This window comes from Mustelus asterias, chromosome 4 (assembly GCF_964213995.1).
Source record: "Mustelus asterias chromosome 4, sMusAst1.hap1.1, whole genome shotgun sequence".
Taxonomy (NCBI): domain Eukaryota; kingdom Metazoa; phylum Chordata; class Chondrichthyes; order Carcharhiniformes; family Triakidae; genus Mustelus; species Mustelus asterias.
In genome coordinates, this window is record NC_135804.1 from 2,887,820 (window position 1) to 2,913,666 (window position 25,847).

A 25,847-nucleotide genomic window follows, 5' to 3' on the forward strand; every position below is an offset into this window, starting at 1 on the left:
CTGTTTTTATTTCAGATTTCCAGCATCCTCAGTGTTTGTCTTTAGTTTAGTGTCAATGGACACTACCTGGTATAACTATTTCCCTTCAAAGGCCACAGACACACCAGCTTGAATTAAAAGCCTTTAATTTAAAATAAATCCCCATGGAACATACATCAAAATGTTTGTATTTAAATGTAGGGATGGATTTCCTCCCTGACTGGGATTCTCCAGTCTCGCTCAACCAAAACTCCCGGACCTCCGGCACAATGGACTAAATCAAAGGGAAATGTGGGTATTGATTGGTGGGTGAAGGTGATTTTTAACCTGTTGGAGCTGTAAAGACACAAAAGCTAAATCTTAGGGCGGGATTCTCCGGCCGTATTCGCCACAAAACCGGAAAATCCCGCTGGAGGTCAATGGACCTTTCCGTGGTCAGCTCCCTCCCCGCTACGATTCCCTTAGACTGAAATGCTTCATTTTTAAGACTATTTGAGTGATAGCGGTGTACAGCACAGAAAAAGGCCCTTCCACCCATCGCGTCTGCACCAAAGACAAACCACCCCGCTGGATTCTCAGATTTAAACTTGCCCCCGTTTTGGGGTGAATGTATTTGGTGCACAGCCCCTGGGCTCGAACACGGTGAGATTTATAGCACAGAATGAGGCCATTCAGCCCATTCTGCCTGCTGTGTCAGCTGAAAAAGAGCTATCCAGCTACATCCCACTTTCCAGCAGTTGGTTTTCAGTCTGTACAGTAACCTTGCCCGAATCTGGGATTCTCCAGTCCCGCTGCAGTGAATGGAGTTTTGGTTGAGCGAGACTGGAGAATTCCAGTCAGGGTTTCTGTCTCGGACCACCCGTTCAGAGCTCCAGACACCCACCACCCTCCAGGTGAAAGAAATGATTGAACTCCCCTCTCACCAGCCCACACCTCCAGCTTATCGACCTCTCCACTAAAGGAAATCTATTGTTCCAATGCACCCGGTCTAGGTTTCTTAGAACGCCAAACACCCCAATTAAATCCTGCACCCCTCCCCCCTCCAATCCAAAGACAACAACCCCCCGCCTCCCTCCTCCTCCACCAGACATTCAATGTTCTCATACCTTGTGATGCAGCCCATTCCGGATTGGGTTCTGACTCTGTGCAGGGATTAAGAAATCAGCAGGAATCATCCGGGTCCCTAAGGGAGAGAGACAGGATTGGACACCGCGGTGAGGTCAGAGATTGGTTACTGAGTACACCGTCCCCCCTCCCCACATATCAAAGAGCCACACAAACCAGCCGCACATCCCACCCTGTCCCCTTTGTCGACATTCCCAATTACTACCTCCCACCCAGCTCTGCTGAGTTACTTGCCGAGGTGCAGGTTTCAAAATGAGTATGAGGAGTAGTTTAAGAAGCAAATTACATTTCTGTAACACCTGTCACATCCTCAGGACTTCCCAGAATGCCTCACATCCAACTATGCCTCTAAACACAGCCAAACAGCAGCAGGATTATCAAATAAAATTCAACCCCGTTCCCAGAGGGGGGTAACAGGACAGGAAACCAGTGGGTTTGAGAGGATAAGAGAGAAGCAGGCAGGTTGAGGGAGTGAATTCCAGAGCTTGGGGCTCAGGAAGGTGACTGCATGGGTTCCTGTTGGAGAATGAATGAAAATGTACAAGAGGTCAGAGTTAGAAAAGCACTAATACCTCAGAGGTCAGCAAGGGTCATCGCCATGGAGAGCTCTGACTACATATACACACACACACATACACTCTCACACTCACCCTGGTGGATCAGCTGGTAGAACGCGTGCTGCCCATTGGTACCAGGTTCTCCCCACACGATCGGTCCGGTATTGTAGTCCACTCGGGTCCCTTTGCTGGTGATGTACTTGCCATTAGATTCCATATCCCCCTGGAAAAATGAGAAACACAGACAGACAGAAAGTTGGAGGGGGGGTGGGGGGGAAGAGATGGGGCAGTGGCGAAAGAGACAAGGCGGCGAGGGAGCACGAAAGAGACAGGCAGAGAGAGACAAATAGGCAGAGGGAGAGAGAGAGACAGACACAGAAACAGAGAGAGAGAGAGTGACAGGTAGAGAGAGATTAGTGAATTGCTGAGACAAGAACAACACTTCAGTTTACAGGTAACAATATGGCAGCTCCTTCACTCCCCATGGTAAGATGTCATCCTCCTGCTCCACCTAATGTTGCTAAAGCTGTCTCAGGCTGCCCCGAGTCCCACCCTTTGCTAGTATTGACATATACCGCAGCCAAACACAAAATACACCACAGTTAAAAAAAAAAGGAGGCCATTCAGCCCATCGAGCCTGCTCCACCTTTCAATAAGATCACGGTGGATTTTCTAACTTAATTCCACTTTCCCGCCTGCTCCTGTATCCTCCAATTCTCTTAGTGTCCAAAATTCGGTCAGTCTCAGTCTTGGTAATACCCAACATCTGAATGGCCACGGCTCTCCGGGGCACAGACCACCAGCTGTCGGAGCAGAAGTAGGTCATTCGGCCCATTGAATCTGCTCCCCCATTCAATGAGGTTGTGACTATTATGATAATCAACTCCCGCCTTATCCCCATAAGCCTCGATTCCCTTACTGATTAAAAACCTGTCTGTCTCAGACTTAGTAAGAAGTCTCACAACACCAGGTTAAAGTCCAACAGGTTTATTTGGTAGCACATACCAGTATTTGCTACCAAATAAACCTGTTGGACTTTAACCTGGTGTTGTGAGACTTCTTACTGTGTTCACCCCAGTCCAACGCCGGCGTCTCCACATCATGTCTCAGACTTAAACATACTTAACGACCCAGCCTCTACAGCCTCTATGATAAAGAATTCCACACATTCACTCCCCTCAGAGAAGAAATTCCTCCTCATCTCTGTCTTAAATGGGCGACCCCTTACTCTGAGACTATACCCTCTGGCACTAGACTCTCCCACAAGGGGAAACAACCTCTCAGCATCTACCCTGTCAAACTTCTGAGAATCCGATATGTCTCAATAAGGTTGCCTCTCATTCTTCTAAACCCCAATGAATACAGACCCAACTCCTTTAACCGCTCCTCATAATAAAACCCCTCCATACCAAGGATCAACCTCGTGAACCTTCTCTGGACTGCCTCCAATGCCAGGATATCTTTCTTCAGATAAGGGGACCAAAACTGTTCACAGTATCCCACATGTGGTCTACCTAGTGCCTGTATAATTTTAGCAAGACTTTCCCTATTTTTAGACTCCATTCCCTTTGAAATAAAGGCCAACATCCCATTTACCTTCCCTATCACCTGCTGAACTTGCATGCTAGTTTTGTGTGATTTATTTCCGAGGGCCCCCAAACTTCTCCGTGCTGCCGCTTTCTGCAGTCTTTCTCCATTTAAATAATATTAATCTCTTTTATTCTTCAAACTTCATAGCTTCATATTTTCCTACATTATGTTCTATCTGCCAAGTTTATGCCCACCCACCTAACCGATCTGTATGCCTTGGTATATATACTCTTTGTGTCATCCTCACCATTTGCATTCCCACCCATTTTTGGGTCACCCGCGAGCTTGGCAAGAGTGCATCCACTTCCCTCGTCCAAATCATTAATATATGTTGTGAATAATAGTGGCCCCAGCACTGATCCCTGTGGAACCTCACTAGTTACAGGTTTCCATCCTGAAAATGCCCCTCTTATCCCAGCTCTCTTCTGTCAGTTAGCCAATCCTCTGTCCGTGGTAATACACTCCCCCCAACTCCATGGGCTCTTATCTTATTCAGTAGCTTTTTGTGGGTATCTTACTGAGTGCCTTGGAGAGAATTTGAAAGATTTTCTAACTGAGAGGAATATTTCCTCATTGAGTTGGGAATGGCTGATCCTTTATCCTGAGACTGCGCTGACAATTGGATTGGATTCTGATAGGGCGACAGGTGCATAACATGCAGAGCAATAGCTGGAAGTGGTCTCCATTGTGATCAGTGTGGTTTCAGTCTGTACACATACCCAGACAACAACCCCCCCACCCCCATGCAACACCCACCCACCCCCATGCAACACCCACCCACCCCCACGCAACACGCCCCTCACCCCCACGCAACACCCCCCCCACCCACAACCTCCTTCCTAATATCTCCCACCCTCAATATTCAAAAAATAGCTCATACAGACCCCACCCCACTCAGAGCTTCCTTCCTTCCTATCCACCCACACAGATACACACCAACACACACAGACACACGCCCACCTCTGGACTCGGTGTTTGCTAGAAGGGTTTTCCGTACCTGTTGGAAGTAGGCTGCAAAGCGGTGAAGGTATTGATCGTAGGGCAGCAGTGCATGAGTCTCCACATTGTAGAAGTTGGTGTACCAGATCCCAAGCAGAGCCAGTAACACTGGGGCGTTCTGCTCCAGAGGGGCACAATGGAAGTGACGATCCTTCAAAACCAGAGAGCAGAGTGAGTGATGGACAGCTTGGGTTTACAGAGCATCTTTCATATTAAAACATATCACAGCAGCATAGCAAACACAGCTCAACACCAAGACACAGAGATATTAGATGATTAGAGGTTTAGATAGGGTGGATAGTGATAGCCTTTTTCCTCTGATGGAGAAATCCAGCACGAGGGGGCATGGCTTTAAATTGAGGGGGGGTAGTTATAGAACCGATGTCAGGGGTAGGTTCTTTACCCAGAGGGTGGTGAGGGATTGGAATGCCCTGCCAGCATCAGTAGTAAATGCGCCTAGTTTGGGGGCGTTTAAGAGATCCGTAGATAGGTTCATGGACGAAAAGAAATTGGTTTAGGTTGGAGGGTCACAGTTTTTTTTTAATAAACTGGTCGGTGCAACATCGTGGGCCGAAGGGCCTGTTCTGCGCTGTAATGTTCTATGTTCTATGTTCTATATTAGCTCAGGGTGACCAGAAACCCAGTCAGAGAGAGAGAGAGAGAGAGAGAGAGAGAGAGGGGGGGGGGGGGGGGGGCAGAGAGAGAGGAGAGGGGGGGCAGAGAGAGAGGAGAGGGGGGGCAGAGAGAGAGGAGAGGGGGGCAGAGACAGGGGGGCAGAGAGAGAGGAGAGGGGGCTGAGAGAGAGGAGGGGGGCAGAGAGAGAGGAGGGGGGCAGAGAGAGAGGAGGGGGGCAGAGAGAGAGGAGAGGGGGCAGAGAGAGAGAGGAGAAGGGGGGCAGAGAGAGAGGAGAGGGGGCTGAGAGAGAGGAGGGGGGCAGAGAGAGAGGGGGGCAGAGAGAGAGGAGAGGGGGGCAGAGAGAGAGGAGAGGGGGCAGAGAGAGAGGAGAGGGGGGGCAGAGAGAGAGGAGAGGGGGGCAGAGAGAGAGGAGAGGGGGGCAGAGAGAGAGGAGAGGGGGGCAGAGAGAGAGGAGAGGGGGCAGAGAGAGAGGAGGGGGGGGCAGAGAGAGAGGAGGGGGGGGCAGAGAGAGAGGAGGGGGGGGGCAGAGAGAGGGGGGGGCAGAGAGAGTGGAGAGGGGGGGGGGCAGAGAGAAAGGAGAGGGGGGGCTGAGAGAGAGGGGCGGGCTGAGAGAGAGGGGGGGGCTGAGAGAGAGGGGGGGGCTGAGAGAGAGGGGGGGGCTGAGAGAGAGGGGGGGGCTGAGAGAGAGGGGGGGGCTGAGAGAGAGGGGGGGGCTGAGAGAGAGGGGGGGGCTGAGAGAGAGGGGAGGGCTGAGAGAGAGGGGGGGGCTGAGAGAGAGGGGGGGGCTGAGAGAGAGGGGGGGGCTGAGAGAGAGGGGGGGGCTGAGAGAGAGGGGGGGGCTGAGAGAGAGGGGGGGGCTGAGAGAGAGGGGGGGGCTGAGAGAGAGGGGGGGGCTGAGAGAGAGGGGGGGGCTGAGAGAGAGGGGGGGCTGAGAGAGAGGGGGGGCTGAGAGAGAGGGGGGGGCTGAGAGAGAGGGGGGGGCTGAGAGAGAGGGGGGGGCTGCGAGAGAGGGGGGGGCTGCGAGAGAGGGGGGGGCTGCGAGAGAGGGGGGGGCTGCGAGAGAGGGGGGGGCTGCGAGAGAGGGGGGGGCTGCGAGAGAGGGGGGGGCTGCGAGAGAGGGGGGGGCTGCGAGAGAGGGGGGGGCTGCGAGAGAGGGGGGGGCTGCGAGAGAGGGGGGGGCTGCAAGAGAGGGGGGGCTGAGAGAGAGGGGGGGGCTGAGAGAGAGGGGGGGGCTGAGAGAGAGGGGGGGGCTGAGAGAGAGGGGGGGCTGAGAGAGAGGGGGGGGCTGAGAGAGAGGGGGAGGCTGAGAGAGAGGGGGAGGCTGAGAGAGAGGGGGGGCTGAGAGAGAGGGGGGGGCTGAGAGAGAGGGGGGGCTGAGAGAGAGGGGGGGGCTGAGAGAGAGGGGGGGGCTGAGAGAGAGGGGGGGGCTGAGAGAGAGGGGGGGGCTGAGAGAGAGGGGGGGGCTGAGAGAGAGGGGGGGGCTGAGAGAGAGGGGGGGGCTGAGAGAGAGGGGGGGGCTGAGAGAGAGGGGGGGGCTGAGAGAGAGGGGGGGGCTGAGAGAGAGGGGGGGGCTGAGAGAGAGGGGGGGGCTGAGAGAGAGGGGGGGGCTGAGAGAGAGGGGGGGCTGAGAGAGAGGGGGGGGCTGAGAGAGAGGGGGGGGCTGAGAGAGAGGGGGGGGCTGAGAGAGAGGGGGGGGCTGAGAGAGAGGGGGGGGCTGAGAGAGAGGGGGGGGCTGAGAGAGAGGGGGGGGCTGAGAGAGAGGGGGGGGCTGAGAGAGAGGGGGGGGCTGAGAGAGAGGGGGGGGCTGAGAGAGAGGGGGGGGCTGAGAGAGAGGGGGGGCTGAGAGAGAGGGGGGGGCTGAGAGAGAGGGGGGGGCTGAGAGAGAGGGGGGGGCTGAGAGAGAGGGGGGGGCTGAGAGAGAGGGGGGGGCTGAGAGAGAGGGGGGGGCTGAGAGAGAGGGGGGGGCTGAGAGAGAGGGGGGGGCTGAGAGAGAGGGGGGGGCTGAGAGAGAGGGGGGGGCTGAGAGAGAGGGGGGGGCTGAGAGAGAGGGGGGGGCTGAGAGAGAGGGGGGGGCTGAGAGAGAGGGGGGGGCTGAGAGAGAGGGGGGGGCTGAGAGAGAGGGGGGGGCTGAGAGAGGGGGGGGCTGAGAGAGAGGGGGGGCTGAAAGAGGGGGGGGGGGCTGAGAGAGGGGGGGGGCTGAGAGGGGGGGGGCGCTGAGAGAGGGGGGGGGCGCTGAGAGAGGGGGGGGAGGGCTGAGAGAGAGGGGGGGCTGAGAGAGAGGGGGTGGGGGCTGAGGGAGAGGGGGGGCCTGAGAGAGAGAGGGGGGGGCTGAGAGAGAGGGGGGGCCGAGACAGAGGGGGGGGCTGAGAGAGAGGGGGTGGGGGCTGAGGGAGAGGGGGGGCCTGAGAGAGAGAGGGGGGGGCTGAGAGAGAGGGGGGGCCGAGACAGAGGGGGGGGGACAGGGGGAGACAGAGAAGGGGGTGGAGCAGGATGGAACGCTGCCTCCTGGATATCCGGGTGCAGTTCCTGAGCTCAGGGTCATGGTAGAGTATTATTAATTTCTTTCAACCTTTTCTTAAAGCACCAAACGCATTTCAGATTCACAACAATTGCAAACTGGATTTCAGGATGTGGGCGACACAGACAAGGCCCAAGGCAGAAATATTCAAATCCCAGCCTGTCAGACTTTAGTGTTTGAACCCTGCCAACATTTGCCAGAGTTCCCCAGGGTAAGGGTGAAGATATGAAAATGGGATGAACAGTGTTGACAGGTGTTGGGAACGAAGCTTTGCCTGTCTGTCTGTGAGTGCGAGCGTCTGTCTGTGAGTGCGAGCGTCTGTCTGTGAGTGCGAGCGTCTGTCTGTGAGTGCGAGCGTCTGTCTGTGAGTGCGAGCGTCTGTCTGTGAGTGCGAGCGTCTGTCTGTGAGTGCGAGCGTCTGTCTGTGAGTGTGTGCGTCTGTCTGTGAGTGCGAGCGTCTGTCTGTGAGTGCGAGCGTCTGTCTGTGAGTGTGTGCGTCTGTCTGTGAGTGCGTGCGTCTGTCTGTGAGTGCGAGCGTCTGTCTGTGAGTGCGAGCGTCTGTCTGTGAGTGCGAGCGACTGTCTGTGAGTGCGAGCGTCTGTCTGTGAGTGCGAGCGTCTGTCTGTGAGTGCGTGCGTCTGTCTGTGAGTGCGAGCGTCTGTCTGTGAGTGCGAGCGTCTGTCTGTGAGTGCGAGCGTCTGTCTGAGTGTGTGCGTCTGTCTGTGAGTGCGAGCGTCTGTCTGTGAGTGTGTGCGTCTGTCTGTGAGTGTGTGCGTCTGTCTGTGAGTGTGTGCGTCTGTCTGTGAGTGTGTGCGTCTGTCTGTGAGTGCGAGCGTCTGTCTGTGAGTGCGAGCGTCTGTCTGTGAGTGCGTGCGTGCGTCTGTCTGTGAGTGCGTGCGTGCGTCTGTCTGTGAGTGCGTGCGTCTGTCTGTGAGTGCGAGCGTGCGTCTGTCTGTGAGTGCGTGCGTGCGTCTGTCTGTGAGTGCGTGCGTGCGTCTGTCTGTGAGTGTGTGCGTCTGTCTGTCTGTGCGTCTAGCTGGCTGCCCAGTGTCACTCACCATCCAATGTGCTCCTGCCAGCAACTGTTCAAAGTTCTCGAATCCTGAAATAGAGAAAGAAGAGGTTAGAGAGGCCTCAGGCCTCATTTCTGGGAGGAGAGGGGTGTGAGGAGGAAGCAGGAGACACTATGGGGCACGGGGAAAAGAATAAAATCTAATGAGAAAAGCCTTGGTTTCAATATCAGAGGCACAAAAGGCACTGTTGTTATGTTAGTAACAGTCGAGTGTTACGTACCCACATGTAGAGCAATGGAGAGGCCAATGGCTGACCAGAGGGAGTAACGACCCCCAACCCACTGTGGACAAGAGAAGGTCAAAGGTTAGAGCCCACGACACCCACACATAATGTATTTCCCCACACACTCCCTCCCCGCCATTCCCCCTCTCCTTCTGCCCCTTCCCCTCTCCCTTCATCCCGCCCCTTCCCCTCCCCCTTCATCCCGCCCCTTCCTCTCTCCCTTCATCCCGCCCCTTCCCCTCTCCCATTCCCCTCGCTCCCTCATCCTGCCCTTCCCCCTCTCTCCCTCCTGCCCTGCCCCCTCCCTCCCTCACCTTGGCTACCCTACCCCGACAGTCATGGATAAGGGAGGGGGTGAGGGACTAGAATATCTGATGTAATCCAATCACCCGGCCACAGGGAGAGGCAACAGGGACAGACTCTGCCATGTCACCGATTCCGCTCAGTGACCTTAAATCCATGCACCTTTAAACTTTCAGGAAAGGTCAGAGATTTAAATAACCCTCACTCGGAGTAAGCTGAGACGGCAGCCAGTGCTCACAGCTGTCCTTCGCCTCCTTCACTACCGCAGAGTTCTATCTTTAGCCTCCATACCAATAACACTCATTCCTCCCTCAATGGGATTCACAAACCTGGACAAAGTATCGACGAGGCCACATGGGAACGTCGCAGGAATGGATCATCGCCGTCACTGCTGGATTCACCCAGTTTATAATGGCAATCCCACCCTTCCCCTGTGCTTCCAATCAGGCAGAATTCAGCAGCAGGTTGGAAGCTGTGAGCTCCATGTCCTCCCCCCCCCAACAGAAGTTACTCCAGCCACAACTGGGTAAGTGTAGACAAGCTGGCAGAGCCCAGCGAGGGCAATACAGCTCCTTCCAACTAGCAGTTATGTGTTGGGCCGGAAGGCCTGATTCTGTGCTGTCAATTCTCTAATTCTACACAGTAAACAAGCAGAGAGCAGGCGTGACCTGGTTCCCACGTACTCACATCCCAGAATTCAAACATGTTCTTTGGGTCGATTCCAAAAGCTTCCACTTTGGTCTGAGGACAATCAGAGAGACAAGATTCAGTAAATGCAGCCAGCAAGGAACACACATTATGGAGCGGGGTGGAGAGGCAGCACGCTAGAAACAGAGCGCGCGAGAGGGAGAGAGAGAGCGCACGCGTGCGAGAGCGCACCCGAAAGGGAGAGCCCGTGAAAGGGCGCACTGTGGGAGCACCGCACTATCGGGGCGCTGCACTGTTGGGCCGGGGCGCCGGGCACTGAGGGGCGCCGGGCACCGAGGGGGCGCCCCGCACCGAGGGGGCGCCCCGCACCGAGGGGGCGCCCCGCACTGAGGGAGTGCCGCGCGCAGCAGTGTTAATAGACATTTGGATGGAGAAACTGTCAGTTCATCGCGGGCAGGCGTTTGAAATATACTCACCGCGTTTGTTGACAGGGCAACAAAGTGCTTAGCAACAGCGGAAGGCTGAGGGAAAACAAAGGAAAAACATTCAATCCCAGCATAGAACCAGTTGACAGTTGTTTGAGAAAAACCTAAAACAACATTTTAGCCTCGAGTGGGAGTGGATTTGGGGTTGCCAACTCTCCAGGATTACCCAGGAGTCTCCAGGATTCATCTCCGGAGCAACACCTGGGATAAAAATCATCGGAAATTGACAGAAAAGTTTCATTTTCTTTGACTACCTTTATTAATTGTATAAATAGAAACTCTATGTGCTAAAACCTTTGCATTGCCAACATTCTCAAAGCAGATCGGAAATCAAATCCTTTCAGAAATCCCAGTTTCCGACCAGCAATGCTTCTTCACATTGTGCCGTCTCAGAACTGGGCAGTGCCAGGGTGGCTGGGCACAAGGAGATGAATTGAGTGGTGGAGAGCAGCCTGCCCACCGGCCTCATCGAGCCTGGCTGTGCTGCTCCCATCCGCCCAGGAACTCTCACTGCCGCTACATTCTTCCTACCAGGTTAGGAACCAAAGCTGGAAGATGGAATTCAGCAGGGTAGTTAGTTTTCAGCTAGCACAGACTCAATAGGCTGAATGGCCTCCTTTTCCTGCTGTAATTTCGATTATTCAATCATCCTCTTTCTCAAGTTGATCAATAGCACCCAGGCTGCAATGAATGGTCAAACCCGGCCCAAATGAGGGTCAGATCAGAGACTTCCTGATCCACCTCCATCCATGGGGATCACAAACCTCCTCAGGCAACCCCCCCCCCAAACTCACATCCTTCGCAGCTGCCAGGAACCACTCTTTCGCTGACTCTGCGTTGGTGATAGTTTCTTGTGTGGTGAAGGTCTGGAGATCAAAGAGAGATGATTAACAACAACTCCAACACCCCCGCCATTCCTGATACTCCCTCTCCCCACCCCCTCACCCGTCCCCAGCTCCCTCTCCCCACCCCCCTTCCCTCACACTCCCCACTCCCTCACCTGTCCCCAGCTCCCTCTCCCCACCCCCCTTCCCTCACCCTCCCCACTCCCTCACCCATCCCCAGCTCCCTCTCCCCAACCCCCCTCTCCTCCTCTCCCTCTCCCCAACCCCCCTCTCCCCAACCCCCCTCTCCTCCTCTCCCTCTCCCCAACCCCCCTCTCCTCCTCTCCCTCTCCCCAACCCCCCTCTCCCCAACCCCCCTCTCCTCCTCTCCCTCTCCCCAACCCCCCTCTCCTCCTCCCTCTCTCCCCAACCCCCCTTTCCTCCTCCCCCTCTCCCCAACCCCCCTTTCCTCCTCCCCCTCCCCAACCCCCCTCTCCCCAACCCCCCACTCCCTCTCCCCAACCCCCCTCTCCCTCTCCCCAACCCCCCTCTCCCTCTCCCCAACCCCCCTCTCCCTCTCCCCAACCCCCCTCTCCCTCTCTCCCCAACCCCCCTCTCCCTCTCTCCCCAACCCCCCTCTCCTCCTCTCTCTCTCTCCCCAACCCCCCTCTCCCTCTTCCCAGTGTGTGCAGCGCCCAATCGCTTCGAAAGACAGGAAGCCTCTGAACGATGACAGTCAGTTATTAGAATCCGCGAGAGCAGCGGACCTGCTCATGGTCACTCTCAGAGACTTACCTTGGAAGCGATGATAAAGAGGGAGGTCTCGGGGTTCAGCTCTGCCAGGGTCTTGGCCATGTGGGTACCATCAATGTTGGACACAAACCAGGCCTTCGGCCCACCCTTTGCGTAGGGTTTGAGAGCTTCAGTTACCATGAGGGGGCCCTGGGACAAAGCACAGTTTTAACTGAGGGAGATACAGTGCAGCAGACACAGATCACACCTCGAGTCAATCCCAGACCCACTCACTCAGTCACACACACGTTCCTGAAATCCCTCCAAATGTTGGATTATTTTAGCACTGCAATTTACCAAAAAAATGAGGAAAAAGGACGGTAAACAATCAATACTTCAACAAACTGGACTGGATACCAGGACCATAATGTGGAGATGCTGGCGTTGGACTGGGGTAAACACAGTAAGAGTTTTAACAACACCAGGTTAAAGTCCAACAGGTTTATTTGGTAGCAAATACCATTAGCTTTCGGAGCGCTGCTCCTTCGTCAGATGGAGTGGAAATCTGCTCTCAAACAGGGCACAGAGACACAAAATCAAGTTACAGAATACTGATTAGAATGCGAATCCCTACAGCCAACCAGGTCTTAAAGATACAATGTGGGTGGAGGGAGCATTAAGCACAGGTTAAAGAGATGTGTATTGTCTCCAGACAGGACAGCCAAGAAGTCCAGGAGGCAAGCTGTGGGGGGTTACTGATAATGTGACATAATTGGGTTTATGTCACACTATCAGTAACCCCCACAGCTTGCCTCCTGGACTTGCAGGCTGTCCTGTCTGGAGACAATACACATCTCTTTAACCTGTGCTTAATGCTCCCTCCACTCACATTGTCTGTATCTTTAAGAACTGGTTGGCTGAAGAGATTTGCATTCTAATCAGTATTCTGTAACTTGATTTTGTGTCTCTGTGCCCTGTTTGAGAGCAGATTTCCACTCCATCTGACGAAGGAGCAGCGCTCCGAAAGCTAATGGTATTTGCTACCAAATTAACCTGTTGGACTTTAACCTGGTGTTGTTAAAACCGTTACTGTGTTTACCAGGACCATACCCAGTGTTATACAGTGACAGATCCATCGTCACCAGTACATTACCCCAGTGTTATACAGTGACAGACCCATCCCCACCAGTACTGTACCCAGTGTTATACAGTGACAGACCCATCCCCACCAGTACTGTACCTCAGTGTTATAGTGACAGGCCTGTCCCCACCAGTACTATACCCAGTGTGATACAGCGACAGACCTGTCCCCACCAGTACTGTACCTCAGTGTTATACAGCGACAGACCTGTCCCCACCAGTACTGTACCTCAGTGTTATACAGCGACAGACCTGTCCCCACCAGTACTGTACCCCAGTGTTATACAGCGACAGACCCGTCCCCACCAGTACTATACCCAATGTTATACAGTGACAAACCTGTTCCCACCAGTACTGTACCCCAGTGTTATACAGTGACAGACCCGTCCCCACCAGTACTGTCCCCAGTGTTATACAGTGACACACCCATCGCCACCAGTACTGTACCCCAGTGTTATACAGTGACAGACCCGTCCCCATCAGTACTGTACCCCAGTGTTATACAGTGACAGACCCATCCCCACCAGTACTGTACCCCAGTGTTATACAGTGACAGACCCGCCCCCACCAGTACTGTACCCCAGTGTTATACAGTGGCAGACCCGTCCCCATCAGTACTGTACCCCAGTGTTATACAGTGACAGACCCATCCCCACCAGTACTGTACCCCAGTGTTATACAGTGACAGACCCGTCCCCACCAGTACTGTACCCAGTGTTATACAGCGACAGACCCGTCCCCACCAGTACTGTACCCCAGTGTTATACAGTGACAGACCCGTCCCCACCAGTACTGTACCCCAGTGTTATACAGTGACAGACCCGTCCCCACCAGTACTGTACCCAATGTTATACAGCCGCAGACCCATCGCCACCAGTACTGTACCCCTGTGTTATACAGTGACAGACCTGTCCCCACCAGTACTGTCCCCAGTGTTATACAGTGACAGACCCGTCCCCATCAGTACTGTACCCCAGTGTTATACAGTGACAGACCCATCCCCACCAGTACTGTACCCCAGTGTTATACAGTGACAGACCCACCCCCACCAGTACTGTACCCCAGTGTTATACAGTGGCAGACCCGTCCCCATCAGTACTGTACCCCAGTGTTATACAGTGACAGACCCATCCCCACCAGTACTGTACCCCAGTGTTATACAGTGACAGACCCGCCCCCACCAGTACTGTACCCCAGTGTTATACAGTGGCAGACCTGTCCCCATCAGTACTGTACCCCAGTGTTATACAGTGACAGACCCATCCCCACCAGTACTGTACCCCAGTGTTATACAGTGACAGACCCGTCCCCACCAGTACTGTACCCAGCGTTATACAGTGACAGACCCATCCCCACCAGTACTGTACCCCAGTGTTATACAGTGACAGACCCGCCCCCACCAGTACTGTACCCCAGTGTTATACAGTGACAGACCCGTCCCCACCAGTACTGTACCCCAGTGTTATACAGTGACAGACCCGTCCCCACCAGTACTGTACCCCAGTGTTATACAGTGACAGACCTGTCCCCACCAGTACTGTACCCCAGTGTTATACACATTACTGTAAACACCCCAGGTCTGCAATCCATTTGCTCAGAGCTGAGTACCCCTGAGCCACTGGAGCTTTAACAACACCAGGTTAAAGTCCAACAGGTTTATTTGGTAGCAAATACCATTAGCTTTCGGAGCGCTGCTCCTTCGAGGAGGACTTTAACCTGGTGTTGTTAAAACTCTTACTGTGTTTACCCCAGTCCAACGCCGGCATCTCCACATCACCACTGGAGCTTGCCAGCTGCCATCCTGTGCCTCTTAGCCTGTATATGTTGCACTCGATGAAGTTAGTGTTGAGATTTCTGTACCAGGTCCGAGCCTCCAATCCCGATGTTGACAACGTCGGTGATGGTCTTTCCCGTGTATCCCTTCCACTCTCCACCACGAACTCTCTGCAAGAGAATCAGACTCAGTGAGACATCCACCCCAAAGCGTCAGGAAGTACCACCCATCTAATCACTCACCAATCACATTCCAGCATTCTGCTGCTACAGAACCACTGGAAAACTATTCTAAACCAGCTTGGACTTTCCACCTTCCTCGGGTACAATGGACCCCAATATTGGGTGGGTTTCTGTTTGTGAAGGGTTGGTGTGAATTATATTTGATTTATTATTGTCACATGTATTACCTACAGTGAAAAGTATTGTTTCTTGCGCGCTATAGACAAAGTATACCATTCATAGAGAAGGAAATTAGAGAGTGCAGAATGTAGTGTTACAGTCATAGCTAGGGTGTAGAGAAAGATCAACGTGATGCGAGGGAGGTCCATTCAAAAGTCTGACAGCAGCAGGGAAGAAGCTGTTCTTGAGTTGGTTGGTACGTGACCTCAGACATGTGTATCTTTTTCCGACGGAAGAAAGTGGAAGAGAGAATGTCCAGGTGCGTGGGGTCCTTGATATTGGCCATGAAGCAGGGTTACGATGGTCAAAAAGACAACAACATTCATCGAGTCAGTGGGTACCCAGGTACAGACCCCTGTCACATGACGCCTCAGTGGTACAACCAATCACACCCTATTAGCTGGGACCTCCAGTGCTTAGAGGGTTTTATTCATGATCTGATGTGAGCCTCACTCACAGGCCTCAGGTTTATTGTCCATCCCGATACAACTAATTGGCTTCATCGGCCATTTTAGAATCAACCATGTCACTGTGGCTCTGGAGTCACATACAAGCCAGACTGGGTAAGAATGGCAGATTCCCATCCCAAAAGGACATTAATGAGCCAGTTTGATTTTTACAACACTCTAATAGTTTAATGGTCTTCAGTATTGATGTTAGCACTTTGTTCCAGGGTTTAATATTTCCCAGCTCTCATGGCGGGGTGTGAATTTGTGTCTCCAGAGCATTGAGTCCAAACCTGTGGCCCAAAGGGCCAGTAATGCGACCACTCTGAGACAGTCACAAAGGAGCTCAGTCTGTTCCAGACGGCAGTAAAGTGCCTTCCGAGCGTCAGCTACAAAGTACCTATGGTGACCATTCACCTGGGCTCCAAGACTGGAAACTCCACTCAATGTCAAAAGCTTAAATGAACCAAGCAGAAGTTGACCACTCCAGAACCACTACCTCAACAACAACTCAATATTTATACAGTGCTTTTTAAACAACTGCTTGTATTTATATAGCACCTCGAGTGTAATAAAACATCCCCAGGGTACTTCACAGCAGAGTTATCAGAAATAATATTGACACTGAGCCACATTAGGAGATTTCAGGCCAGGTGATCCAAACCTTGGTTTTAAATTATGTCTGAAAGGAAGGGAGGCAGAGAGAGTTAGCGAGGGAATTTCAGAGCTTAGGGTCCAGGCAGTGGCAGGCACCGTGGTCAATGGTGGAGTGATTAAAATTGTGGGTGAGTGAGAGGCCAGAATTGGAGGAGCCAAAGATCTCGGGAAAGTTGTAGAGCTCAAGTAGGTTAGTTCATGAGATATATAGGAGCAGAATTAGGCCATTCGGCCCATTGAATCTGCCAGGAAGAGGTGAGGTCATGGAGGGATTTGAACACATTGGTAAGAATGTTAAAATGGAAACATTGCTGGACAGGAGCCAGTGCGGACCAGTGAGTCAGGGGTGATAGGGTGAAGGAGACTTTCAGCTCATCTCGAAGTCCCATCATCATCAACCAGGCTGATCTCAGGGCTGCAGCTGGTCAGCTGTGTCTACTACAAAGTTCAAGAAGCTCAACTTCTTCGATCATAAATCGATGTCCGTCATCAGAGGGAGCAATGCCAGAGGAACACCATCACCTCAGAGTCACCACCATCCTGACTTGGAAATATATCACTGGTGTGGGGTTGGGGTGGGGTTGGGGCGGGGCACTGCCCCTGCAGCTGTGCACCTGCCTCACTCACTCATTCTGTTACCTGGCAAAAATGCTTCATCTTCTCCAGCACGGCATTCACCTCTGGCATCACGTCCTTGCCGTCGACCAGGGTGGCAATATTGGAGCGGTTCCTCAGTGCAACGTGAAGTACGGCACGGTTCTGGGGGAACAAATAGGACTCATTTCACACACAGGTCCACATCACATCCTAACCCATTCTTAGCACATTTCCCCTGATTAAGGGCACGACCTAGGATTGGTAGATCTGTAACAATAACTTCCACGTGACTCAGGCCCAAGTGTCCTTTAACCAAGAATCTTGAACACACATTGGCTAAGAACAGTATTGCTTCTTCTACTTGGCTCTGCAGGATTATATGAATCATGGGTAATTAATTTAACCGGTTTCTTTCACAAAGTCTCTATCCAGCTGATCAGAGCGGTGATGTTCATAGGGGTCACTGTTACAGTAAACGGAGCTCTGACTATCTTGGGAACATTCTTACTGTTGACAGCCAACACCCAACTCTGGTACCTTTTAGCTCCTGACAACAATATGTGACGGTGTGTGTTTGCTGAGGTTCACAGGTTACAGACTTTACCTTGCTACGAATCTTTCTACCTTTAATCTTCATAAGAAATAGGAGCTGGAGTCGGCCATTGGCCCCTCGAGCCTGCTCCTCCATTCCATGAGATCATGGCTGATCTTCTACGTCAATACCACTTTCCTGCACTATCTCCATGTCCCTCCATGTCCAAAAATCTATCAATCTCTGCCTTGATTATACTGACGTACTGAGCAACACAGCTCTCCGGGGTAGAGAATTGCAAGCCTCTGAATGACTTCTAGCTGTTCTCTGTTCTATTTCTTACATAGACAAAGGCAGAAAGATTGACACTGAGGCAAAGTCCTCGATATGTGAACCTCGGCAAATTTTGTGACCTTATCATCTCGGTATAAACCATCTCCTGATCTGTTCCTCATTCTCTGTCTCTCGAGTTTCCATGTTGTCTTTGTCTGTATGTTTCCCATTCCTTGACATTCACTCTGACTGAAATGCTAGACGCTGGGATATTACAACTAAGAAGCATTGTTAAATATTCTAACATCCATCAGGATAGTATCCACATGTCCGCACACACAATTCCCACCCTGTGCTCCAGCTCCACCCCATGCAGTTAAAGATGTGGAACAGTTAATATGAACCATCAATCAAAATGCATTCCCTCACTCCGGCACTGGAGGAACGTAGGAAATAGGAGGAGGCCATTCGGCCCCTTGAGCCTGCTCCACCATTTAACTAGATCATGGCTGAACTTTGACCTCACCACCTTCTTCCTGCACTATCCCCATATCCCTTAATATCTTTAATAGAAATCTGTGGATATCGGTGTTGAACATGCTCAATGATGATCTTCCACAGCCTCTGGGGCAGAGAATTCCAAAGATTCACCACCCTCTGAATGAAGACATTTCTCCTCGTCTCAGTGCTAAATGGCGGCCCATTATTCTGCGATTGTGTCCCAGACCTTCCTCTCCCTCCCCAGGAGAGTCAGTCTAGAACCCCAGATACCACAGCAATCACTGAGGCACGGCTCTTGTTGAATATCACAACTATCAAAGCTTTCTTATCTGCTTCATGATGAACATTTTCAGTTTGATGTGTCCACATGCAGCATTTCACAAGTCCCCGTTACACCACATCCTGCCAAGGGTAACACATAGCTGCCAATAGGAACAGGAATCCTTGCGACACTCACAACAGGAGGTCCTGGGCCACTGCAGCAGTTGGTTAATGAGGGAGGAGATTATGAAAAGACAAAACTACTCACACCCACTGCAACTAACTTTCTCTCCCCATCCAACTCCAGCATTTCACCAACTGAGTAACGGAATAATTTACACAGGAATTCATTCTCACAGGAAGTAGTTGATGCCAAAACATTAAATGCATTCAAGAGGCGGCTGGTTGTAGCACTTGGGGCGAAAGGGATCAAAGATTATGGGGAAAAAGCAAGATTAGGTTATTGAGTTGGATGATCAGCCATTTTCGTGATGAATGGCGGAGCGGGCTCGAAGGGCCGAATGGCCTCCTCCTGCTCCTATCTTCTATGATTCTATGAAAAGAGATTGAGGCATATACTGAGAAAAGTGGGATCGAGGGATATGGGGAGAAGGTGATTTTCTGGGATTGAGAGATATGGGGGGAAAGATGTTTTTTTGGGATTGAGGGATATGTGGAGAATGCAGTTTTCTGGGATTGAGGGATGGGGAGAATGCAGTTTTCTAGGATTGAAGGATATGGGGGGGAAGGTGGTTTTCTGGGATTGAGGGATATGGGGAGAAGGTGGTTTTCTGGGATTGAGGGATATGGGGAGAAGGCGGTTTTCTGGGATTGAGGGATATGGGGAGAAGGTGGTTTTCTGACCTTGAGGGATATGTGGAGGAAGTGGTTTCCCCGGGTCGAGGAAACAGTTTTCTAGATTTTCCTGTTACTAAACACATTTTTAAATTAAGGTCAGAGTTCACACATTCTTCAGCATCACATTCCAAACACACGAGCTCTACCATCTAGAAGGACAAGAGCAGCAGATACCTGGAACAACACCACCTGGAGGTTCCCCTCTGAGTCACTCACCATCCTGACTTGGAAACAGCCATTCCATCACTGTCACTGGGTCAAAATCCTGGAACTCCCTCCCTAACAGCAATGTGGGTGTACCTACACCACATGGACTGCAGCGGCCCAAGAAGGCAGCTCACCACCACCTTCTCAACTGCAATTAGGGATGGGCAATAAATGCTGGCCCAGCCAGTGACCCACATCCTGAATGAATGCTGCACTAACTGTGATAGAAACAAACATTTCGGATTCATGCTGAATTCTCAATCCCCCTTACCTCTGTGAAGTTAATCTTATCCCCGGTGAACATACGTTCTCTGGCTTTCTCAACACCCCTGGATCTTGCCTGGGGGGAAAATAAACACAAACAGGCATTAAATAATCTTCAGCGTCTTCTGCAGCCATGGAAGCAGATTCAAGAGGCTTAGAACAGACATAAGCAACAGGTATAACCTCCCTCTAAAACACAGCAAATCTTTTTTACAACAATGAATAGGTGGAGCTGCAGTGATCATTATGATAAATGTTGCAGCCATTCTATACATAGCAAGATCCCATAAACTGCAGTGAGATCAATGGCCATTTAATTTGTTTTTTTGTAATGTTAGTTCAAGGAAGAATGTTGAACAAGTGCCTACAGGATATACCCAGAACTAGACCAATGTGGAGGCGACCAGTATCTGACATTCAGTTCCTCATCTCAGTCTTAAATTGATGCCTCATTATCCTGAGACTACGCCCTCTGGTCTGAGACTCTCCCATGAGGTGCAACATCCTCTCAGAATTTACCCTGTCAAGCCCCTTAAGAATCCTATACGTTTCAATGAGATCACCTCTCATTCTTCTAAATTGCAATGAGTAGAGTCCCAACCTGTCTAACCTTTCCTCATAAGACAATCCTTCCATCCCCGGTGTCATCCTAGTGAACCTTCTCTGAACTGCCTCTGATAAAATATAATAATTTCATTAAATAAGGGGACCAAAACTGCTCACATGTGGTCTCACCAGTACCTTGCACAGTTGCAGCAAGACTTCCCTACTCTTATATTCCTCCCCTAGCTTGGGGAGGTGATGGCGTAGTGGTATTGGCGCTGGACTTGTAATCCAGAGAACCAGGGTAAGGCTCTGGCGTCAATGGCTCAAATCCCACCTTGGCAGATGGTGAAATTTAAATTAAATTATTTAAAAAACTGGTATGACCATGAAACTATTGTCAATTGTTGTATAATCCCATCTGCGTCCCTAATGTCCCTTAGGGAAGGAAATCTGCCACCTTCATCTGGTCTGGCCTGCAGGTGAGTTCAGACACACAGCAATTTGATTGATTCTTAAATGCCCTCTGAAATGGCCACTCAGTTCATAGGCATTTGGGGAATGAATGCCTCCCAGCCAATGTCCACTTCCAGGAGCGAATAAACAAAAAAGAAAAAAGGGCCAACATTCCATTACCCTTCCTGATTATCTGCTGCACCTGGGTGCTGGCTTTCTGTGTTTTGTGCACAAGTTCCCCCAAGTCCCCTTTGTGTTGCAGCTTTCTGCAGTTTTTCTCCATTTAAATAATACTGTTCTTTTGTTCTCCCTTCCAAAATGAACAATTTCACATTTTCCCACATTATACTCCACTCGCTGACTTTTTGCCCACTTACTGAACCTATCAGTATCTCTTTGTAAGCTGTCTGTCTGTATCCCTCTCGCAACTTATCTTTCCACCTATTTTTGTGTCGTCTACAAATTTGGCTACAGTACCTTCACTTCCTTCCTCCAAGTCATTAATATATATTGTAAACAGTTGCAATCCCAGCACTGATCCCTGTGGAACCCCACTGGTTACAGGTCACCAACCTGAAAAAGAACTCCTTATCCCCACTCGCTGTTTCCTACACATTAGCCTATAATACCATGGACTCTTATCTTATGACCTACCCTTTTGTGAGGTACTTTTTCAAATGCCTTCTGGAAGTCCAATGCAACACATCTACTCATTCCCCTCTATCCACTCTGGTTGGGACTGCTTTGAAAAACTCTATTAAATTAATCAGACATGATTTCCCTTTCAAGAAGCCATACTGACTCTGCTTGATTAGACGGCGTGGACAAGTTGGGCCGAAGGGCCTGTTTCCATGCTGTAAACCTCTATGACTAACTTTCTAAATGTGCTATTACTTCCTTAATAATTGATTGCAACATTTTTCCAACAGTAGACATTAGGCCAATTGGCCTATAGTTATTTGCTTTTTGCCTCCTTTCCTTTTTGACTAGAGGTTTCCCATTGGCAGTTTCCCAATCCTCTGGTCCAGAATCCAAGGATTTTTGGAAAATTACAACGAATGCACCCCTATCTCTGTCCCATCCACTCCATTTATTCTGTCACACTCACCAGCTCAAACAGCATCTTCATCACATCGTCAGTGATCAGATTCTTAGAATAATCCAGCAGGATGTCTCCATTGTCCGACTTGAGGTTTAAACTGTGGGCAAAGTAGGAGAGGGAGAGTTAGAGCATGGATATCCACACAGGTTGACTGGGCTGAGAGTCAACCCCCGCCCCTCCCATGTCTTCATAACAGCCTTCAACCCCGACCCTGGATGTGTGCAGGATGGCATCAGTATCCAGCACCCTATCTGGACTGCATTCCAAATCCTAATCACTTGGATTGGATTTGATTTATTATTGTCACATGTATTAACATAGCGAAATGTATGGTTTCTTGCGTGCTATACAGACAAAGCATACCGTTCATAGCGAAGGAAACGAGAGAGTGCAGAATGTAGTGTTACAGTCATAGCTAGGGTGTAGAGAAAGGTCAACTTAATGCGAGGTAAGTCCATTCAAAAGTCTGACAGTAGCTGGGAAGCTGTTCTTGAGTCGGTTGGTATGTGACCTCAAACTTTTGTATCTTTTTCCCGATGGAAGAAGGTGGAAGAGAGAATGTCCGGGATGTGTGGGGCCCTTAATTATGCTGGCTGCTTTGCCGAGGCAGCGGGAAGTGTAGACAGAGTCAATGGATGGGAGGCCGGTTTGCCTGATGGATTGGGCTACATTCATTTTGTAGTTCCTTGTGGTCTTGGGCAGAGCAGGAGCCATACCAAGCTATGATACAACCAGAAAGAATGCTTTCTGTGGTGCATCTGTAAAAGTTGGTGAGAGTCGTAGCTGACATGCCAAATTTCCTTAGTCTTCTGAAAAAGTAGAGGCATTGGTGGGCTTTCTTAACAATAGTGTCGGCATGGGGGGACCAGGACAGGTTGTTGGTAATCTGGACACCTAAAAACTTGAAGCTCTCAACCCTTTCTACTTCGTTCCCGTTGATGTAGACAGGGGCATGTTCTCCTTTACGCTTCCTGAAGTCGATGACAATCTCCTTTGTTTAGTTGTCATTGAGGGAGAGATTATTGTTGCTGCACCAGTTCACCAGATTCTCTATCTCATTCCTGCAATCACTCATTGCATAAAAGACCCATCCCCCCAACCCCACCAAATGTCACTCCAGTTCTTTTGCCCATCACCATTAATCTAATTTCTGGGTGTGGCGTTGAATCTCACAGACTCCTGCCTCCAATCCCAGCACTGGACAGAGATTGGGGAGACGTCTTGTGCTGCCCCCTGCGCCCCACCCCACCTATCCCTGCGCCCCACCCCACCTACCCCTGGGCCCCACCCCACCTACCCCACTACTAAATTGAGAGACGTGGAGAGCAATTGCAGCTAACCAGGCTTCTCTGGTACAGAGGTGGGGTTCAAATCTAGAGCCCTCTGGTAAGGCTCTCCTGCACATCACAAAGTCATTGAGGTAACTTCAGTAATGGGTCCCTCAGAAGCACAAGACCTGTAGCTGAGAGTCCTGGAGCAGCAATCCAGGGGATGAGAGTTCAAATCCCACTATGAGAAGTCAAATTCAGAAACTGTGTAGTGTCTGTGAGCTGGCACCAGCTAAAATCTCAATTCAAGATGCCTGAATGTTATAAAAACCCAACTGGTTCACTAACTACAGCACGTGAAGAGACCATTCAGCCCATCAAGTCTGCAACAGCTCTTTCAAAGAATGATCTAGTTCATCCCGCTCTTTCCACAAATCCTCCTTCACATATTTATCCAATTCTGTTGTGAAACTGTATTCACCGTGTTATCAGGCATTGCATTTCCAAACCTAGCAGCACAACAAAGCCCCCCCCCCTTCCCCCTCCCTCCGTTCTTCCGCTAATCACCTTAAATCCACACTCATTGTCTGGATACACTTCACTCCAGTCCCAACCTGCATGGCCTCTGGACAACTAGGGATTGGAAATAAATGAAGCGGCACGGTGGCACAGTGGTTAGCACTGCTGCCTCTCAGCGTCAGGGTCCCGGGTTCAATTCCTGGCTTGGGTCACTGCCTGTGTGGAGTTTTCACATTCTCCACGCGTCTGCGTGGGCTTCCTCCGGGTGCTCCGGTTTCCTCCCATATTCCAAAGATGTGTGGGTTAGGTTGATTGGACATGTTAAATAAACCCTTAGGACCTGATTTTACCATCAAGCTGCACCCGTTTTCGGGCGTGAAAACTTGGTAAAGTCAGGCGTGAGGCGAGTGGCGTGATCTGCACCTGCCTCCGCGCCAATTCCCCCTTTACCAAGGCCCGAAAATGGCCGCAATCGGGACCGTGCCCAAAACGGGTGCGACGGCCATTTAAATGCATTTAAATTGACTTAATGGGCTACACGCCCATTACCACTGCGTTCGCCCGTCCAGATGTGGCACAAAACAGAAGACGGCATTCTACAGAAGTCCGATTCGGGCACTCAAGTAGGGCCCTTAGTGTCCCAGACTGTGAAAGGTTAGAGGGATTCTAACTAAGGTAAGGGTAACTAAGCGGGGATAGAGCCTGGGTGGGATTGTTGTCAGTGCAGACTCGATGGGCCAAATGGCCTCCTTCTGCACTGTCAGGTTTCTATGATTCTTCCAGATAATCAGTACTAATCTTTAAGATGGAATTGCCAGTTTTTTATAGTGGGAGGGAGTTGGAATATTGCCAGAGAGTGCTGGGAGTTGTGCAGGTGGTTCAGTGGGAGGCTTGTTGTGCACCTGCTGCTAATTCAGCCCTGGGAGAGTCTGTTCTGCATCGTGGCCTACCTGGTGCCTGGCTCACTGATTGAAAAGCACCGTGCAAGACCGGCTCCCTCCCCTGTCCTCTGGGCTGCAGCTTGGTGGGCTTCCCACAGTTGACAAGATTCCAATAATTCTAATTATAATCTAGAATCTGCAGTGAGTTGACTTAATTCTTGGCAGAGAGTTTGTAACAGATGGGAATAGCCCGTTCGATAACAGGAGCCAGAATCCACTTCACACGAGTGCTCACCCCAACAATTTCCCCCCTCCAACGCTCGGTGTATTAAAGTTGTGTGTGAACCATTCAATTTCCAACACGGTTAAACTAGGTGTCAATTTCCTTCCAGTGTGTAAGACCATGGATCAGTTGGTCCGTACTGAGCGAGTGCTGCACTGTCAGACGCCGCTGTAGAATACTGAGCGAGTGCTGCACTGTCAGATGCTGCTGTACAGAACTGAGCGAGTGCTGCACTGTCAGACATTGCTGTACAGAACTGAGCGAGTGCTGCACTGTCAGACGCTGCTGTACAGTACTGAGCGAGTGCTGCACTGTCAGAAGCTGCTGTAGAATACTGAGCGAGTGCTGCACTGTCAGAAGCTGCTGTACAGAACTGAGCGAGTGCTGCACTGTCAGATGCTGCTGTACAGAACTGAGCGAGTGCTGCACTGTCAGACGCTGCTGTACAGAACTGAGCGAGTGCTGCACTGTCAGACGCTGCTGTACAGAACTGAGCGAGTGCTGCACTGTCAGAAGCTGCTGTAGAATACTGAGCGAGTGCTGCACTGTCAGACATTGCTGTACAGAACTGAGCGAGTGCTGCACTGTCAGACGCTGCTGTACAGTACTGAGCGAGTGCTGCACTGTCAGAAGCTGCTGTAGAATACTGAGCGAGTGCTGCACTGTCAGAAGCTGCTGTACAGAACTGAGCGAGTGCTGCACTGTCAGATGCTGCTGTACAGAACTGAGCGAGTGCTGCACTGTCAGAAGCTGCTGTAGAATACTGAGCGAGTGCTGCACTGTCAGACATTGCTGTACAGTACTGAGCGAGTGCTGCACTGTCAGACGCTGCTGTAGAATACTGAGCGAGTGCTGCACTGTCAGAAGCTGCTGTACAGAACTGAGCGAGTGCTGCACTGTCAGACGCTGCTGTACAGAACTGAGCGAGTGCTGCACTGTCAGACGCTGCTGTACAGAACTGAGCGAGTGCTGCACTGTCAGATGCTGCTGTAGAATACTGAGCGAGTGCTGCACTGTCAGACGCTGCTGTACAGTACTGAGCGAGTGCTGCACTGTCAGACGCTGCTGTACAGAACTGAGCGAGTGCTGCACTGTCAGACGCTGCTGTAGAATACTGAGCGAGTGCTGCACTGTCAGACGCTGCTGTACAGAACTGAGCGAGTGCTGCACTGTCAGACATTGCTGTACAGTA

The 25,847-nt window shown here is 51.3% G+C and overlaps 1 protein-coding gene across 1 annotated transcript in view; it reads right to left on the reverse strand.

Moving 5' to 3' along the window:
- Positions 1–25,847, reverse strand: part of gpib (glucose-6-phosphate isomerase b) — a 40,991-nt gene that overhangs the window by 7,304 nt on the left and 7,840 nt on the right. Inside the window, exons 2-14 of the mRNA XM_078210525.1 lie at positions 21,711–21,801; positions 19,611–19,679; positions 16,750–16,869; positions 14,693–14,776; positions 11,756–11,902; positions 10,931–11,002; positions 10,128–10,172; positions 9,691–9,744; positions 8,698–8,758; positions 8,463–8,506; positions 4,249–4,401; positions 1,755–1,884; positions 1,086–1,162 (exon numbers count right to left, since the gene is read on the reverse strand). Coding sequence (XP_078066651.1) covers positions 1,086–1,162; positions 1,755–1,884; positions 4,249–4,401; positions 8,463–8,506; positions 8,698–8,758; positions 9,691–9,744; positions 10,128–10,172; positions 10,931–11,002; positions 11,756–11,902; positions 14,693–14,776; positions 16,750–16,869; positions 19,611–19,679; positions 21,711–21,801 — 1,147 coding nt within the window. The remainder of the gene's footprint in view (positions 1–1,085; positions 1,163–1,754; positions 1,885–4,248; positions 4,402–8,462; positions 8,507–8,697; positions 8,759–9,690; positions 9,745–10,127; positions 10,173–10,930; positions 11,003–11,755; positions 11,903–14,692; positions 14,777–16,749; positions 16,870–19,610; positions 19,680–21,710; positions 21,802–25,847) is intronic.